Source organism: Scyliorhinus canicula, chromosome 6 (genome assembly GCF_902713615.1).
Source record: "Scyliorhinus canicula chromosome 6, sScyCan1.1, whole genome shotgun sequence".
NCBI lineage: Eukaryota > Metazoa > Chordata > Chondrichthyes > Carcharhiniformes > Scyliorhinidae > Scyliorhinus > Scyliorhinus canicula.
The window spans coordinates 75,221,950-75,239,454 of NC_052151.1; the positions used below are offsets into that span (position 1 = coordinate 75,221,950).

Genomic DNA, 17,505 nt, shown 5'->3' on the forward strand with positions numbered 1-17,505 from the left:
AAGAATGATAAGATCTTGAGGTGGAGGATCGAACTCTCCACCTATAATTACGATATAGTATATCGTCCAGGGAAGCTCAACAAGCTCCCAGATGCCCTGTCCCACGGCAAATGCGCCAGCGTGCAAGATGACCGACTCCGGGCTATCCACGATGACCTCTGCCACCTGGGGATCACTCAGGTTCTCCACTACATCAAGGCCCGCAACCTGCCCTACTCCACCGAGGAGGTCAGAGCCATGACCAGGGACTGCCCGATCTGCGCGGAGTGCAAGCCGCACTTCTATCAACCGGATAAAGCCCACCTGGTAAAGGCATCCCAGCCCTTTGAGTGCCTCAGTATCGATTTCAAAGGGCCCCTCCCCTCCACCAACTGCAACACATATTTCCTCAACGTCATTGACAAGTTCTCCCGCTTCCCCTTTGCAATCCCCTGCCCCAACATGACCGCCACCACTGTCATTAAAGCCCTACATAGTGTCTTCATCCTGTTTGGTTTCCCCACGTACGTTCACAGTGACCAGAGCCCGTCATTCATGAGCGACAAACTGCGTCAGTACCTGCTTGGTAACAGCATCGCCTCGAGCAGGACTACCAGTTATAACCCCCGGGGAAACGGGCAGGTGGAGAGGGAGAATGCAACAGTCTGGAAGGCCGTCCTCCTGGCCCTACGGTGTAGGAATCTCCCAGTCTCCCACTGGCAGGAGGTCCTCCCCGACGCACTCCACTCTATTAGGTCCCTCCTTTGCACGGCCACAAACGAGACCCCTCATGACAGCCTGTTTGTTTTCCCCAGGAAATCCACCTCCGGGGTCTCGCTTCCATCCTGGCTGAGGACACCGGGGCCCGTCCTACTCCGCAAACACATCAGGAGCCATAAGTCCGACCCCCTGGTCGAGAGGGTCCAGCTCCTACACACCAACCCCAGTACGCATACATAGAACACCCCGATGGCCGACAGGATACGGTTTCCCTCTGGGACCTAGCGCCCGCAGGTTCCACCGCCACCCCAACTTACCCCGCCCACCCTACGCTGACTAACGCCCCCGCCCATACATGGCACCCGCACCCCCTCCCGCCCCCCATTCCCCCTTTACCGACCCACAGGAACGAAGCTCCAGAAGACACGCTCCCGGAGTCCGTACCCGCACCGTCAACTTCACTGCCCATGCCCGCACGGATGAGTTCGACAGCCGGGCCAGCTGCTATACCAGAGCTTCGGCGATCACAGCGCATGATCCGGGCGGCGGACAGGCTGAACTTGTGAGCCCTTCACCCCCGCCGGACTTCATTTTTTTAACAGGGGGTGAATGTGGTGAATGTATTGCATTAACTATTCACCATTTATGTAACTGTACCACGCTATTGCCCATGAGGGCTCCATCTATGGACTATTGTAAGGTATTACCTGTAATGTATCATGTTGGTGCCTTTGTTGGCTCCGCCCCGGCTCCTCCCCTTGACGGGAAGTATAAAGAGCAGTAGCCCTATAGGCGGCTCTCAGTAGCAGAGCAGTCACAGGCAGGCACTGTTCTAATCGATTAAAGCCATGGTTTACTTCAACTCCTTGTTTCGCGTGAATTGATGGTCGCACCACCGCTCTCTCTGAATCTGCAAAGACTTAATTACCTGCAAATGCTCGCATTCAAAGTATCGTCTTGCATCTTTGACTTTGTCTATATATATGTTTCTGGAACCTACCTCTTCATTCACCTGAGGAAGGAGCAGTGCTCCGAAAGCTAGTGATTTGAAACAAACCTGTTGGACTTTAACCTGGTGTTGTCAGACTTCTTACTGTGCAGACCCCAGTCCAAACTGGCATTTCCTCATCATTTAAAACTGATTTGAGGAGGAATGTTTTCTTCTCAGAGGGTTGTGAGTCTTTGGAATTTGTCACAGAGAGCTGTGGGGGCAGAGTCCTTGTGTATAATTAAGGCTGAAACAGATCGATTCTTGATCAGTCAGGGAATCAAGTGTCATGGGGAACGGGCAGGAATGTCGGATCAGCCATAATCTTATTGAATGGTGGAGCAGGCTTGATGCACGATCAATTGCACAAAGACGAGAGTTGGATACAACTGAGGCTTTATTGCTCTAAGATGCGTGGCCTCCCACAGCAGCTGCTGAAATGGCTGCTGCATGGCGGACACACATATTCATACTCCGCCTTTTTTGTGAGAAAAAAAATGTCTTTTGAAGTCCAGTGGACCAGTTAGAGATTTAACCGGTCCGGGGCTTTGATGTGCCGCTGGGAGCGACGCAGTGGTGGCGGCGATGCCGATGCTGGTCTGGTCTTCGGTGACTCTGGGAGCGTGCCAAAATCCTCTTTATCCTTGGGCGTGGGCATGGGGAGATCGGATGGTCCTGGGGGGGTTTCTGCTGGGAGCACCGGGGGAGGGGAGGGTGGGGCCGGGCCGGAGGGGTGTGTGTGTGGGGAACCTGATGGTGCCAGGTCCCTGAGGGAGACAGTCTCCTGGCGGCTGTTGGAGTATGGCACGTAGGCATACTGGGGGTTCGCATGGAGCAACTGCACCCTCTCCACCAACGGGTCCACCTTGTGGAGTCGGACGTGCCGACGGAGAAGGACGGGTCCTGGAGCTGCGAGCCAAGTCGGGAGCGACACCCTGGATGTGGATTTCCTGGGGAAGGCAAAGAGACGTTCATGGGGTGTGTTAGTGGCGGTGCAGAGTAGTGACCGAATGGATTGTAGTGCATCGGGGAGGACCTCCTGCCAGCGGGAGGCCGGGAGGTTCCTGGACTGTAGGGACAGTTGGACAGCCCTCCATACCGTCCCGTTCTCCCTCTCTTTTCCCCGGGGGTTATAGCTTGTCGTTCTGCTGGAGGCGATGCCCCTGTTGAGCAGGAACTGACGCAGCTCATCACTCATGAATGGGGATCCCCTGTCACTGTGGATGTAGGCGGGGAAACCGAACAGAGCAAAGATTGTGTTGAGGGCATTGATGACGGTGGCAGACGTCATGTCGGGGCATGGGATGGCGAAGGGGAATCGGGAGTACTCATCGACCACACTGAGAATATACGTGTTACAGTCGGTGGCGGGGAGGGGCCCTTTGAAGTCCACGCTGAGGCGTTCAAAGGGGCGGGAGGCATTCACCAGGCGCGCACGGTCCGGCTGGTAGAAGTGCGGTTTGCACTCCGCACAGACCTGGCAGTCCTTGGTGATTGTCCGTACTTCCTCGACAAGTAGGGCAGATTGCGAGCCTTTATGAAATGGTACAACCGTGTGAATCCCGGGTGACAAAGGCAGGGCCCGGAGTCGGTCTACTTGTGCGCTGGCATATGTACCTCGGGATAGGGCGTCTGGGGGCGCGATGAGATTGCTGGGGCGATACAAAATCTCGTAATTGTAGGTGGAGAGCTCGATCCTCCACCTCAAGATCTTATCATTCTTGATCTTGCCCCACTGTGTGTTATTGAACATGAAGGCTACTGACCATTGGTCAGTGAGGAAAGTGAATCTCCTGCCGGCCAGGTAATGCCTCCAATGCCGCACAGCTTCAGCGATAGCTTGGGCCTCTTTTTCGACGGATGAGTGCCGAATTTCTGAGGCATGAAGGGTGCGGGAAAAGAATGCCACAGGTCTGCCTGCCTGATTGAGGGTGGCGGCAAGGGCGACATCTGATGCGTCGCATTCCATTTGAAAGGGCAGCGTCTCGTTTACTGCGTGCATCCCGGCCTTGGCTATATCGGCTCTGATACGGGCGAAGGCCTGTTGAGCCGCGGCCGTCAGGGGAAAGTGGATGGATTGAATGAGTGGGTGGGCCTTGTCCGCATAGTTTGGGACCCACTGGGCGTAGTATGAAAAGAACCCCAGGCACCGTTTGAGGGCCTTGGGGCAGTGGGGGAGGGGGAGCTCCATGACCGGGCGCATGTGGTTGGGATCGGGCCCCAGAACTCGGTTCTGGACCACGTAGCCGAGGATGGCTGAGCGGTTCGTACTGAACACGCATTTCTCCTTGTTGTAGGTGAGGTTTAGGAGAGTGGCGGTGTGGAGAAACGTGGCAATGTTGGCATCGTGGTCCTGCTGATCATGGCCGCAGATGGTGACGTTGTCTAGGTACGGGAAGGTGGCCCGCAAACCGTACCGGTCGACCATTCGGTCCATCTCCCTTTAGAAGACCGAAACCCCGTTGGTGACGCCGAAGGGAACCCTGAGGAAGTGATAGAGGCGACCGTCTGCCTCGAAGACAGTGTATGGACGGCCCGCTTTACGGATGGGGAGCCGGTGGTAGGCGGTTTTTAGGTCTGCCGTTGAGAAGACCCGGTCATGTGCATTCTGATTGACCATATCAGATATGCGTGGAAGGGGGTACGCGTCGAGCTGCGTGTACCAATTGATGGTCTGGCTGTAGTCCACGACCATTCTGTGTTTCTCCCCAGTTTTAACTACGACCACTTGGGCTCTCCAGGGGCTGTTGCTGGCCTCGATGATGCCTTCCCGAAGAGGGAAGGTTGATCGACCTTTAGGGCTGCGAGGCCGCACAGAGTAAGGGGTGGTAGGGGCCCGCCGAATTTCAGGGTTAGGCTCTGGAGGTTACACTGGAAGTTCAGGCCGAGTAGGAGGGCAGTGCAGAGATTAGGCTTTATTGCTCTAAAATGTGTGGCCTCCCACAGCAGCTGGCGAAATCGCTGATGCACGGAGGACACACATATTTATATTCTGCGGAGCCAGCAGGCAGGGATTACCGTCGTACCTGTAGTACAGGTCCTACCATACATCACCTAATACAGGTGTAACAGTGGTTTACCACAAGGCTCGAGGGGCCGAATGGTCTACTCCTGTTCTCGTTTCTTATGGTAGCAGATGGTTGGGAACACCACTACCTGCAAGTTTCCCCTCAAGACACACGCCATCTGGCGTGAAAATATATCGCGGCTCACTCACCATCGCTGGTTAAAAATCCTGGAACTCCATAGGTCACAGCGCTGTCACTGTATTTACGCCAGACTGGCTGCAATAGTTCAAGACGGCGCTCACCACCATCTTGTCAAGGGGCCATTCGGGATGGGCAATACTTGCTGGCCAGGCCAGCGGTGCCCAGATTCCCTGAAAGCTGGACAAAGGTCAATAAACATGGCATTCAGAAGCTATTATATCATATGTGCAGGGTGCACTGTTGAGAGGGTTGGAATTTTCAGCTTAATATGAGGATATGATTTAGGTGTTAATGCAATTTATGTCTTCAGAGAATTAATGTGACATGCAATGACATCACATGAAGAGCTGGAAAAAAAAACCCAGGAAAGACAAAGCCCAGGCAGCCGGAGCAGGAACAATATGTTGCGTGTTTTGCACAGATATATAAGCGGCATCGCAGGCTTGCCTCTCCGGCAACATATACCGGCATGACATCATTACAATTCCCCGATCATCTGCAATAGTTTCACATTTAAGAAGGGCAGTCACTCGGGGACGATCCAGCGGAACATCGAAGCATGTACTGGGGTGTTGGTTTTGCATCGTCCAGATCATGCGTGGTTGATCTGAGCAGGAATCAAAGCTTTTCCCTGGGACTGTGCGGTTCTGACGAGCAGTACTCCTTTTATGGATACATAATCACCTTTCCTTTACAGGATTACTGTAACATCATGTCAGGGCTGGGAGCAGAATCATGGTGGAAGAAAACGCTGTGCCTCACCGGGGGAGCCCTGCTGGCAGCTGCTGCATATCTCTTCCATGAATTGCTAGCAATCAGGTAACAAGCTCACCGTCTATTCTTTTTGCTGCTTGCAGCACAGACTGGGCACCAGGGCAGCGAACTGGCATGGACAGTTGGCATTGCCCGTGAGTCAGGAGAACGGGTTTGTGCAGAGCGAATCGCAAATCCTTTAAACCGAAAATTCATTGCAAAATGTAGGGAATAAAACCAATCCACGGGAACGTATATTTTGTTAGTTAAGAATGGGTTCAGATTGAAACTAGGCCACAATATAAATTGATATAAATCAGGTCAGGCTCGGGAACCCGCCTAATTTTATTAATATAGGCATTCCTTAAATGCCACAATTGAATGTGTTACTACGATTTAGTTGTGTTTTTGAATCATCAGCACAGAATGTTTTAAAAATCCCTTGTGTAATTGGACATTTCCTAATGCATTTTACTGTATTAACGGGCTCCATTGATTTGATCCAGCTTTAAATCTCACGGTTTAAGAACCGATTTACCTCACTAGCAGATTTAATCTTTTTTCAAGATTTCATAACCCAATAATTTAACTACAGGCATAATCTAATATATGTGCGTGCATTGGGTGTATGCCTGTGATTTGTCACTGCTCTCTATGTATATCATATGCACGCAAGGTCAGTTATATGTTCATTCATCTACTTTGCTGATCTGGAGAATTCTCATCAACTCACAGATTAACAGTTTACATAATACGGTGTGATATTCAGGATCGTCTGTTCACATCTGATGCAGTTGCATTATTAAACCTTAAAGGTTATTAAAAAGGGAGACCTTAAATAAAGTTTGTATTACTTATTTAACCTGCTACAACTCGGCTAGTTTGACAAACACCACAGACCGAATAATAAACTGTCCTTAAGTTAACCTGCCTTTTCTTAAACACTAGTTGTAAATAAGACTTGATTTCTAGGAAACAACACGTACCCCCAAATCACAATAAATAATTTAAAGCGTCTGTGATCTAATCAAAATGTATTGTTGCGGACATTATTACATTTGCATCAAGAAGAAATAAAAACAGTAAAGATTCACTTATTTCGGTGAGATAAAGTGATATATGGCCTCTAACCCTTTAAAAAAAATAATTTTAGTCCTTGCTCATAGTTACAAAGCAGAGCGGACAGGAAAGCCCTTAATTCATCTCCTTCCTTGCTCCAAAAACCAACTCAAATTGAATCCATTTCATGGTCCCTACAAGAGCGATATTCAAGATCCAAACTGACAAGAACAGGCATTACACCCAATCTCAAGCTTGATCCTACCCTTGATCTTAGCCAAAAAACCAGGGGTCCCTAATCTTTACAGAAGGAAGCTGCCAATGCCTTTACACGTTTCTGTACATTGGGGGAGTTGGGATTTTTTGGTACCTTATGCTTCATAAACACATTATCGGCAAACTAACTGTAGGACTGTCATCACCAAAGGCATCAGATGTGGCCTGTACTACCTAGACAAAGTGACACAAGTATTTCACAAAACAATTGACATTTACAAAAAAGATTATTGTTTGTCATTTAACATGCTTTACTTTCCTAGTGCTGTAGGTTCTGGGTAGCAGCCTGAAGTAGCAAAATACATTCAGTAGCATTGGGGAAGTACTCTACATTTTAGGTGTCCCAAATTCAGCTTAAAAAAAAACTTAGTTTTGAAAGTTGCAAACTATGGTCAAAATAGAAGCAGTGATAATTTAAATCAACAGCAAAAAATAAAAGTAGATTTTTTTTCTTAAAGGCAAATGGAACATGAAAGACAGTCATTAGTGACAGTCATCCCCGAACAGGCGCCGGAATGTGGCGACTCGGGGCTTTTCACAGTAACTTTATTGAAGCCTACTTGTGACAATAAGCGATTATTATTATTATTGCTGTTTGATTCAAGTCTTATGAATCAGAATTGAACCTTAAGAGGTCAGGTATTTTGGAAAGACTTTTTATCAATTATTTTACAATTATGTAACTTCTATCAGGAGTCATATGCATACTATTTCATTAACTTTATACATGTTTTTAATTTATTGCTATAAAATCAACAATATTTAATCATGCTAAAGGGAAGCATGGTGAAACAGTGGTTAGCACTACTGCCAGGGACCCAAGTTTAATTCCAACCTTGGGTGACTGTGTGGAGTTTGCACATTCTCCTCATGTTTGCGTGGGTATGGGCAGCACGGTGGCGCAGTGGGTTAGCACTGCGGCCTCATGGCGCCGAGGTCCCAGGTTCGATCCCGGCTCTGGGTCACATTCTCCCCGTGTTTGCGTAGGTTTCGCCCCCACAACCCAAAAGATATGCAAGCTAGGTGGATTGAACACGCTAAATTGCCCCTTAATTGGAAAAATTAATTGGTTACTCTAAATTAAAAAAAAAATTTTTTAAATGTTTGCGTGGGTTTCCTCTGGGTGCTCCGGTTTCCTCCCACATCCAAAGATGTGCAAGTCAGGTGGATTGACCATGCTAAATTGCCCCTTAGTGTCCAAATGTTAGGTGGCGTTACGGAGTTACAGGGAAGGGGTGTGGAAATGAGATTAGGTAGGGTGCTCTTTCAGAGGCTCAGTGCGAACTCAATGGGCTGAATGGCCTCTTTCTGCACTGTAGGGAGGGGAATCAAGGACCTGGAGAATTTGAAGTCAAGATGTTGCTTGACCGGGAGCCAATGTAGGTCACTGAGCAAAGGGGTAACAGGGGTAATAACGTGACCTGTTGCAATTTAAGACACAAATAGCAGGGTTTTAGATGATCTCCTCAAGTTTATGGAAGGTAGAATATGGGAGACCAGCTAAGACTGTATTTGATGGTCGAGATTAGAGGTACTGAAGGCATGAATGGAGGTTTCAGCAGCAAATGAGCTGAAGTCAGGTGGAAATAGGTGATATTAGTGGTAGTACGAATATGAGGTCAGAAGCTGGTCATGGGATCAAACCTGTAAACAGACAGGCTTTATCTCAGACTGTTGCCGGGGGAGGGATGGAGTTGATAGTTAAGGAATGGAGTTTGGAGCAAGATCAGAAAACAATGCAGGTCAGATAATGATCAACATTGTTAATGCATTTTATTTACAATGTTTGATGTGTGGATAATAATTGTTACCATTGACAAAAATAATTTGCATTTATATAGCGTCAGTCACAATTTCAGGGCATCGAAAGCACTTCACAGCCAATCAAGTACTTTCCAAAGTGTACTCCTTGGCATTGCATGCGGCAGCACAAAGCTAGAAAACAGAAGAACAATTTTAGGAGTAGGGAATGCATTGGATGATAATAACCACAGAATTTAGCTACCAACAAAATTTACATAAAGCCCTATAAAAACACAGTGCTCCAATTTTTGACTGTTATAAATTACAAGCCTCTTCCAAATCTTTTGCCTTGTACAAAGCAAACAGTTTTTTTTCTAAACATCCAATAGCTAGAAGAATATAGAAATCAGACACAATGGCCTCAAACAATCTCTATTAGAGCATTCACCATTTGAAAATATTTGCATAGGCTGTATAATAAATGTTCATCTGTGCAATGAAATTTTTCAAAGAATCAAAATGCTGATTGGTATAGAAATTTTAGATTTGTCATTCGTTAAACGTCTTTCCTATTGGGCCATTATAGTTGAGCAGGTTGGCTCTTCCAGAAAATAAGAAGTTCTCTACAGTAGGTTTTTTTGAAAGATCGTCGGGCCTTCACTCAAACTTTGGTACTTCCTCTACCACTGGAAGCCAAGACATGGAATGCTGCAAGTATGGTGGGTACACCTTCCTTTTTAGTTTATTCCAGGCCTTCTGTGACATAATTGAAAGGGAGGGACTGTTCCCTCCACCCACCTCTTCACAAGTGTGCATATGCAAATTACATAAGGTATTGGGAGTCCTTTGATGTATGTTCCCATTACCATCAGTGTAACCCAAGCAGAAGAAAAAGTCTGTCCTTATCAGAAGCAGATTGGTCCATTGGAAATAATGCATTTTAAAGTGCTTATTGCCTGGACAACTTTTCTTAGTTTCTCACACTATCTAGATTATCCTCCATCTGCCCTGAAATAATGTTGCCAGGTGCGCCCTCAAAACACGTAATGGATAGTGAGGAAGGGCAGTAACCAGGCTGTATTTCAAGCCTTTTGTACCACTGATCTTCCCTCTCCATCCATCAGTGAGTAAGTTTTGTCATGGCCACTAATGATTCATAATTTATCAGCGGATGTATTAAAGTGTGAACAGCAGTGTTCTTTCAGTAAGTATTTTTTTCTCTTTCAGAAAGGAGCAAAAACTTGATTCAAAAGATGCAATTATTCTGCATCAGTTCTCAAGACCCGAGTGTGAGGTACCTAGTCTGTCTCCGTTTTGCCTGAAGATGGAAACGTATCTTCGAATGGCGGACTTGCCATACCAGGTTGTTAACCTTTCTGATACTGTGTTATTACTGGTCACAATATGTATGTTGCTTACCTGAGCTTTACAAGCTCAGCACAAAAACAATTTTTCTCTTGATAATCTCCCAGATCACATTTTCATAATGGATGGAGAGGTGTTCAATGTCCTTTGAGTTGAACCTAGGATTTCTGTTGCCTAGCACCTGGCGTTAGTCTGTTGTTGGCATTAATGGCACAGCTTTTATATTAGCAAAGCATTTAACCATGTTAAGTAGCAGTAGAAGTGAGAAATGTCCAAGAACAATTATTTTAAAAAATGCCACGTATTTTTGTACAGTTAAAAAGAAAGTCTTACTTTTTTGACTGGATTGATTCTGCATTTTTTTTAAATTAAAGGAGAGTGAGCTCCGAGTCATAGTGGTATGAATATATAAATAGATGTTTATAATATTTATTTAAGTAATGGACGCTAGCACGTAGATGTGTACCAGGTATTTTGTGACTTATACTTCATGCCCCAGTTACACTACACAGTGTGGGTACCATTTTTAGGAGCAGCGTGCCAAGACAATTCCTTCATACTTATAGTTAAGTGGATATTTAGAGTGCTACTCAATGTCGGTCAAATTACCCTTCATTGTTGAAAAGTACATATATATTTGTTGACTGCCATAAAACACCACCTTTGTAGCAGCCTTATAGAAACCAGAGACCTGAGGTATCCTACCCTCTCCAATGGCTTCATTAACCTTTTCATTGAGAAGTCAAAGTGAAGGGCCACTGTGCATGATACTGCTAAGGTTGAAAAGAGTGAAACAGAAGATTAGTTTAGGGCACAGGAAACTAGATTTTAAAAACCTGAGATGGAAAGACAGAGGTGAGGCAAGGAATGAATTTGAGGAGGAGACACTGTCTTGATTTTTTAAAAATCATTTTTTACGGGATATAGACTACATGGCTCGCCCAGTATGTGTTGCCCCTCCATAACTGTGCTTGAGAAGGTGGTGGTGAGCTGTCTTCTTGAACTGCTGCAGTCGATGTGGTGTAGGTACCCCCACTGTGCTATTGGGGAGGGAGTTGCAGGATTTTGACCCAGTGACAGTGAGGGAACGGTGATATATTTCCAAGTCAGGGTGCTGAGTGACTGAGAAGGGAACCTCCAGGTGGTGGGGTTCCCAGATATCTGCTGCTCTTGTCCTTCTAGATGGTAGTGGTCGTGGGTTCAGAAGGTGCTGCTTAAGGAATCTTGGTAAATTCCTGCAGTGCATCTTGTAGATGGTACAGACTGCTGCTACTATGTGTTGGTAATGGGGGGAGTGAATGCTTGCCGAAGGGGTGCCAATCAAGCAGGCTGCTTTGTCCTGGATGGTGTCGCACGTCTTGAGTGCTGTTAAAGCTGCACTTATCCAGACAAGTGGATTGTGTCCCATCGCACTCATGACTTGTGCCTGTAAATGGCGGACAGGCTTTGGGAGGTGAGTTACTCGCAGCAGGATTCTTACCTCTGACCTGCTCAGTATTTATATGGCTAGTCCAGTTCAGTTCGGGGTCAGTGGTAACCCTCAGAATGTTGATTGTGGGGAATTCAGTGTTGGCAATGACATTAAATGTCAAGGGGCGATTGTTTGATTCTGGTTAAGATGGTCATTTCTTGGCACTTGTGTGGCGCAAATGTTACTTGCCACTTGTCAGCACAAGGCTGGATATTGTTCAGTCTTGCTGCATTTGTACGTGGATTGCTTCACTGGCTGAGGAGTTGTAAATGACGCTGAACATTATGCAGCCATCAGCGAATATTCCTAAATTTGACCTTTTGTAGGAAGGAAGCTCATTGATGAAGCAGCTGAAGATGGTTGGACCTAGGACACTACCCTGAGGGACTCTTGCAATGATATCCCAGGAATGAGATGACTGACCTCCAACCACCACATCTTCCTTAGTGTTAGGTATGCCTCCACCAGTGAAGAATTCCCCCTGATTCCTACTGACTCCAGCTTTGCTAGGGCTCCGTGATACCATACACGATCAAATGCTGCCTGATGTCAAGGGCAGTCACTCTCACCTCAAACTCTGAAGTTCATCTCTTTTATCCATGTTTGAACCAAGGCTATAATGTAGTCAAGAGCTGAGTGACCCAGGCAGAATCAAAACTGAGCGTCACTGAGCTGGTTACTGCTAAGTAAGTGCCGCTTGATAGCACTGTTGATGATCCCTTCCATCGCGTTACTGATGATTGAGAATAGACTGATAGGGCAATGATATTTAAGGATGCCATCAGGGTGGTAGTGAGAGATGATATAAGTTCTATGGGGAAAAAGGTTGAATCCATTTGGGTGGAAATTAAAAATAGTAAAGAGAAAGGGTCACTGATAGGCGTAGTCTATAGGTCACCAAATAACATCACAGTGGGGCAGCCAATAAACAAAGAAATAGCTAATGTTTGTAAAAATGGTACAATTATCATGGGAGATTTTAGTCTACATGTTGATTGGCCAAACAGGTCGATCAGGGCAGCCTTGAGGAGGAGTTCATAGAATGTATCCGCGATAGTTTCCTCGAACAGTATGCAATGGAACCTACAAGAGAGCAAGCTACCCTAGATCTGGTCCTGTGTAATGAGACAGGAATAATTAATGATTTCATAGTTAGAGATTCTCTCGGAAGGAGCGATCACAGTACGGTTGAATTTAAAATACAGATAAAGGGCGAGAAGGTAAAATCCAATACCAGTGTCTTGTGCTTAAACAAAGGAGACTACAATGGGATGAGGGAGGAGTTGGATAGGGTAGATTGTGAGCAATGACTTTGTGATGGGACAATTGAGGAACAGTGGAGGACTTTCAAAGCGATTTTTCACAATGCTCAGAAAAAGTATATATCAATGAAAAGGAAGGACTGTAAGAAAAGGGATAATCAGCCATGGATATCTAAGGAAATAAAGGAGGGTATCAAATTGCAAGAAAATGCATACAAAGTGGCAAAGATTAATGGGAAACTAGAGGATTGAGAAATATTTAAAGGTCAACAGAAGGCCATGAAAAAAAAACTATAAAGAAAAGTAAGATAAATAATGAGTAAACTAGCTCAGAATATAAAAACACAGGGCAAAAGTTTCTACAAATATATAAAATGAAAAAGTGTAGCTAAGGTAAACATTGGTTCTTTAGAGGATGAGAAGGGGGATTTAATAAAGGGAAATGAGGAAATGGCTGAGGCATTGAACAGGTGTTTTGTGTCGGTCTTCACAGTGCAAGACACAAATAATATGCCAATAATTGTTGGCAAGGAGACTATGGCTGGTGAAGACCTAGAAATGATCATTATCACTATGGAGGTAGTGTTGGGAAAGCTAATGGGGCTAAAGGTAGACAAGTCTTCTGGCCCTGATGGAATGCATCTCAGGTTTCTAAAAGAGGTGGCAAGGGAAATAGGAAATGCGCTTGTGGTAATTTACCAAAATTCACTGGACTCTGGGGCGGTTTGGGCAGATTGAAAAACTGCAAATATGACGCCAATGTTTAAAAGAGGGGGTAGAGAAAAGGCGGTAACTGTAGGCCGGTTAGCTTAACCTGTAGTGTGAAAAACGCTTGAATCTATTATCAAGGAAGAAATAGTGAGTCACCTGGATAGAAATTGTCCCAGTGGGCAGACGTAGCATAGATTCATGAAAGGCAGGTCATGTTTGACTAATTTAGTGGAATTCTTTGAGGACAATACGTGCGGTGTGGACAACGGGAAACTGATGGATGTGGTATATCTGGATTTCCAGAAGGCATTCGACAAGGTGCCGCACAAAAGGCTGCTACATAAGATAAAGGTGCATGGTGTTAGCATGGATAGAGGATTGGCTAATTGACTGAAAGCAAAGCGTGGGAATAAATGGCTGTTTTTCTGGTTGGCGATCAGTGGCTAGTGGTGTGCCTCAGGGACCAGTGTTGGGTCCGCAATTGTTTACAATTTACAAAGATGTTCTGGAGTTGGGGACCAAGTGTAATGTGTCAAAGCTTGCAGTTGACACTAAGATGAGTGGTAGAGCCAAGTGTGCAGAGGATACTGGAAGTCAAATGGAATTTTGTCCATCATTGCTAGAGGGATGGAGTTTAAAATCAGGGGTTATGTTGCAGCTGTATAGGGTGCTGGTGAGGCCACACCTGAAGTATTGTGTACAGTTTTGGTCTCCTTACTTGAGAAAGAACGTACTGGCGCTGGAGGGTGTGCAGAGGAGATTCACTAGATTTATTCTGAAGCTAAGTGGATTAGCTTATGAGGGGAGACTAAATAGACTGGGACTATACTTATTGGAATTTAGAAGAATGTGGGAGGATCTTATAGAAACATATAAAATTATGAAGGAAATAGATAGGATAGAAGCAGTAAGATTATTTCCACTGGCGGGTGAAACTAGAATTAGGGGCATAGCCTCAAAATAAGGGGAAGCAGATTTAGGACTGAATTGAGGAGGAAAATCTTCACCCAAAGAATTGTGAATCTGTGGAATTCTATGTCTAGTGAAGCAGTTGAGGCTTCCTCTTTGAATGTTTTTAAGGCAAAGATAGATACATTTTTGAACAGTAAAGGAATAAAAGATTATGGTGAGCTGGCGGGTAAGTGGAGCTGAGTCCACAAAAACATCAGCCAGGATCTTACTGAATAGCGGGGCAGGCTTGAAGGCGAGATGGCTGCTCCTAGTTCTTATGTTCTTAGGGTGGTAATTGGTCGGGTTGGATTTGTCCTGCTTTTTGTATAGAGGACATACCTGGGCAATTTTCCACATTGCCGAGTAGATGCCAGTATTGTAGTTGTACTGGAACAGCTTAGCTAGGGGCACAACATGCTCTGGTGCCCAAGTCTTCAGTACTATTGCCGGAATTTTGTCAGGGTTCATAGCCTTTGCAGTATCAAGCGCCTTCAGTTTCACGTTTTTTGATATCACGTGGAGTGAATCGTATTGGCTGAAGACTGACATCTGTGATGCTGGGGACCTCTGGAGGAAACCCCACATATCTAGATTGCAGAGGGGAAATATGTGGGCCGCGATTCTCCGCAACCACAATGGGTGGGAGAATAGCGGGAGGTCCGCTCCCGCACCTCCCGCTATTCTCCCACCCCCCCCCCCCCCCAAAATGGCGTGTCCGGTTTTCCGACACACCGCGATTCTCCGACCCGGATGGGCCGAGCGGCTTGCCGTTCCCGACCTGTTCACGATGGCGGCAACCACACCTGGTCGTTGCCGTCGTGAACATGGTGCGCCAGGTAAGTGTGGGGCCTAGGGGGGGTAGATCGGGGATCGAGCACCACGACCGTGCTCGGGAGGGGACTGGCCCGCGATCGGTGCCCACCGATCGTCGGGCCGGCGCCTCAAGGGGACGCACTCTTTCCCCTCCGCCGCCCCGCAAGATCAAGCCACCACGTCTTGCGGGGCGGCTGAGGGGAAAGACGGCAACCGCGCATGCGTGGATTTGAGCTGTCCAACCCACGCATGCGCAGCTGACGTCATTAGGCTCTGCCGCGGCGTCATTCTTGGCGCACAGGGCCTTGAAGCCAGGAACAAGGCCCGGCCGCCAAGTTTCCCGGTACGGCCCGCCTATCCCCCCGGGTAGGGGCGAATAGGGGGCCGGGAGAGGCTTCCGACGCCGTCGTGACCCTCTCCAGGTTTCATGACGGCGTCGGGCCTTGCGGAGAATTCCGCCCGTGGTATGTTATGTAGCAAAACATATCGGAGACCCTGGCTTAGCTCAGTGGGCTAAGACAGCTGGCTTGTAATGCAGAACAAGACTAGCAGCGCGGGTTCAATTCCCGTTTCAGCCTCCCTGAACAGGCGCCGGAATGTGGCAAAAAGGGGCTTTTCACCGTAACTTCATTGAGGCCTACTTGTGACAATAAGTGATTATTATATCACCAGAAACATTTACTCTATGTCAGCATCATTGCCTGCCTCTGTTTTCCTCACAGCTCCACGGGGGCTGAAAGCCTTAGCCATGATTTATTACCCGGGACTCAATTTCTCCAACACCTTCCCCATTGATGTCTAGGGTTCTATTTATTTTTCTCAAAATCCTATTGCCAACCATTCCTGCCTTGCTAGTGTTATAACCACGTGAGAAGGGATCTACCTGGCTTTCCACACCTCACGAGATCCAGCGGTTAGCCTCACTCTAATGTGCAGATTTCTGAGGTACCTGAGGCTTTGGGATTCATCTCCTTCGTCTCAGAGACCTCGGGCGAGAGCCTTTCAGCACGTTAAGCCGGTGTTCTTCTCTGACCACGGCCTCCTACTGGCTGACTGCCACCTGCAGGAAAACCAGGGGGTGGGCAGGGGGACATGGAAGCTAAATGTAAAACTGTTGACCCCAGAGAACCTCCAGGAACTCAAAAGGGATTACAAAGGTTGGAGAACCGTGAAACCCCTCTTTGAGTCTCCACATCTCTGGTGGGAAGCAATCAAGGGGAACATAAGACCATAAGACCATAAGAAATAGGAGCGGAAGTAAGGCCATTCGGCCCATCGAGTCCACTCCACCATTCAATCATGGTTGATTTCAACTCCATTTACCCGCTCTCTCCCCATAGCCCTTAATTCCTCGAGAAATCAAGAATTTATCAATTTCTGTCTTAAAGACACTCAATGTCCCGGCCTCCACTGCCCTCTGTGGCAATGAATTCCACAGACCTACCACTCTCTGGCTGAAGAAATTTCTCCTCATCTCTGTTCTAAAGTGACTCCCTTTTATTCTAAGGCTGTGCCCCCGCGTCCTAGTCTCCCCTGCTAATGGAAACAACTTCCCTACGTCCATCCTATCCCAGCCATTCATTATCTTGTAAGTTTCTATTAGATCTCCCCTCAACCTCCTAAACTCCAATGAATATAATCCCACGATCCTCAGACGTTCATCGTATGTTAGGCCTACCATTCCTGGGATCATCCGTGTGAATCTCCGCTGGACCCGCTCCAGTGCCAGTATGTCCTTCCTGAGGTGTGGGGCCCAAAATTGCTCACAGTATTCTAAATGGGGCCTAACTAGTGCTTTATAAAGCCTCAGAAGTACATCCCTGCTTTTATATTCCAAGCCTCTTGAGATAAATGACAACATTACATTTGCTTTCTTAATTACGGACTCAACCTGCAAGTTTACCTTTAGAGAATCCTGGACTAGGACTCCCAAGTCCCTTTGCACTTTAGCATTATGAATTTTGTCACCGTTTAGAAAATAGTCCATGCCTCTATTCTTTTTTCCAAAGTGCAAGACCTCGCACTTGCCCACGTTGAATTTCATCAGCCACTTCTTGGACCATTCTCCTAAACTGTCTAAATCTTTCTGCAGCCTCCCCACCTCCTCAATACTACCTGCCCCTCCACCTATCTTCATCCTCAAGGGCGTTCAAAAGGTGAGAGAGAGAGACGAGGGGTCATGTCCAGGCTCCAGAAAAGCATGCA

The 17,505-nt window shown here is 46.9% G+C and overlaps 1 protein-coding gene across 1 annotated transcript in view; it reads left to right on the forward strand.

Annotated features, from left to right (window-relative positions):
* The first annotated feature begins 5,241 nt into the window (after positions 1 to 5,241).
* faxcb (failed axon connections homolog, metaxin like GST domain containing b) overlaps positions 5,242 to 17,505 on the forward strand; it is a 104,710-nt gene continuing 92,446 nt past the window's right edge. The window contains exons 1-2 of the mRNA XM_038799539.1: positions 5,242 to 5,715; positions 9,955 to 10,090. Coding sequence (XP_038655467.1) covers positions 5,456 to 5,715; positions 9,955 to 10,090 — 396 coding nt within the window. The 5' untranslated portion in view covers positions 5,242 to 5,455. The remainder of the gene's footprint in view (positions 5,716 to 9,954; positions 10,091 to 17,505) is intronic.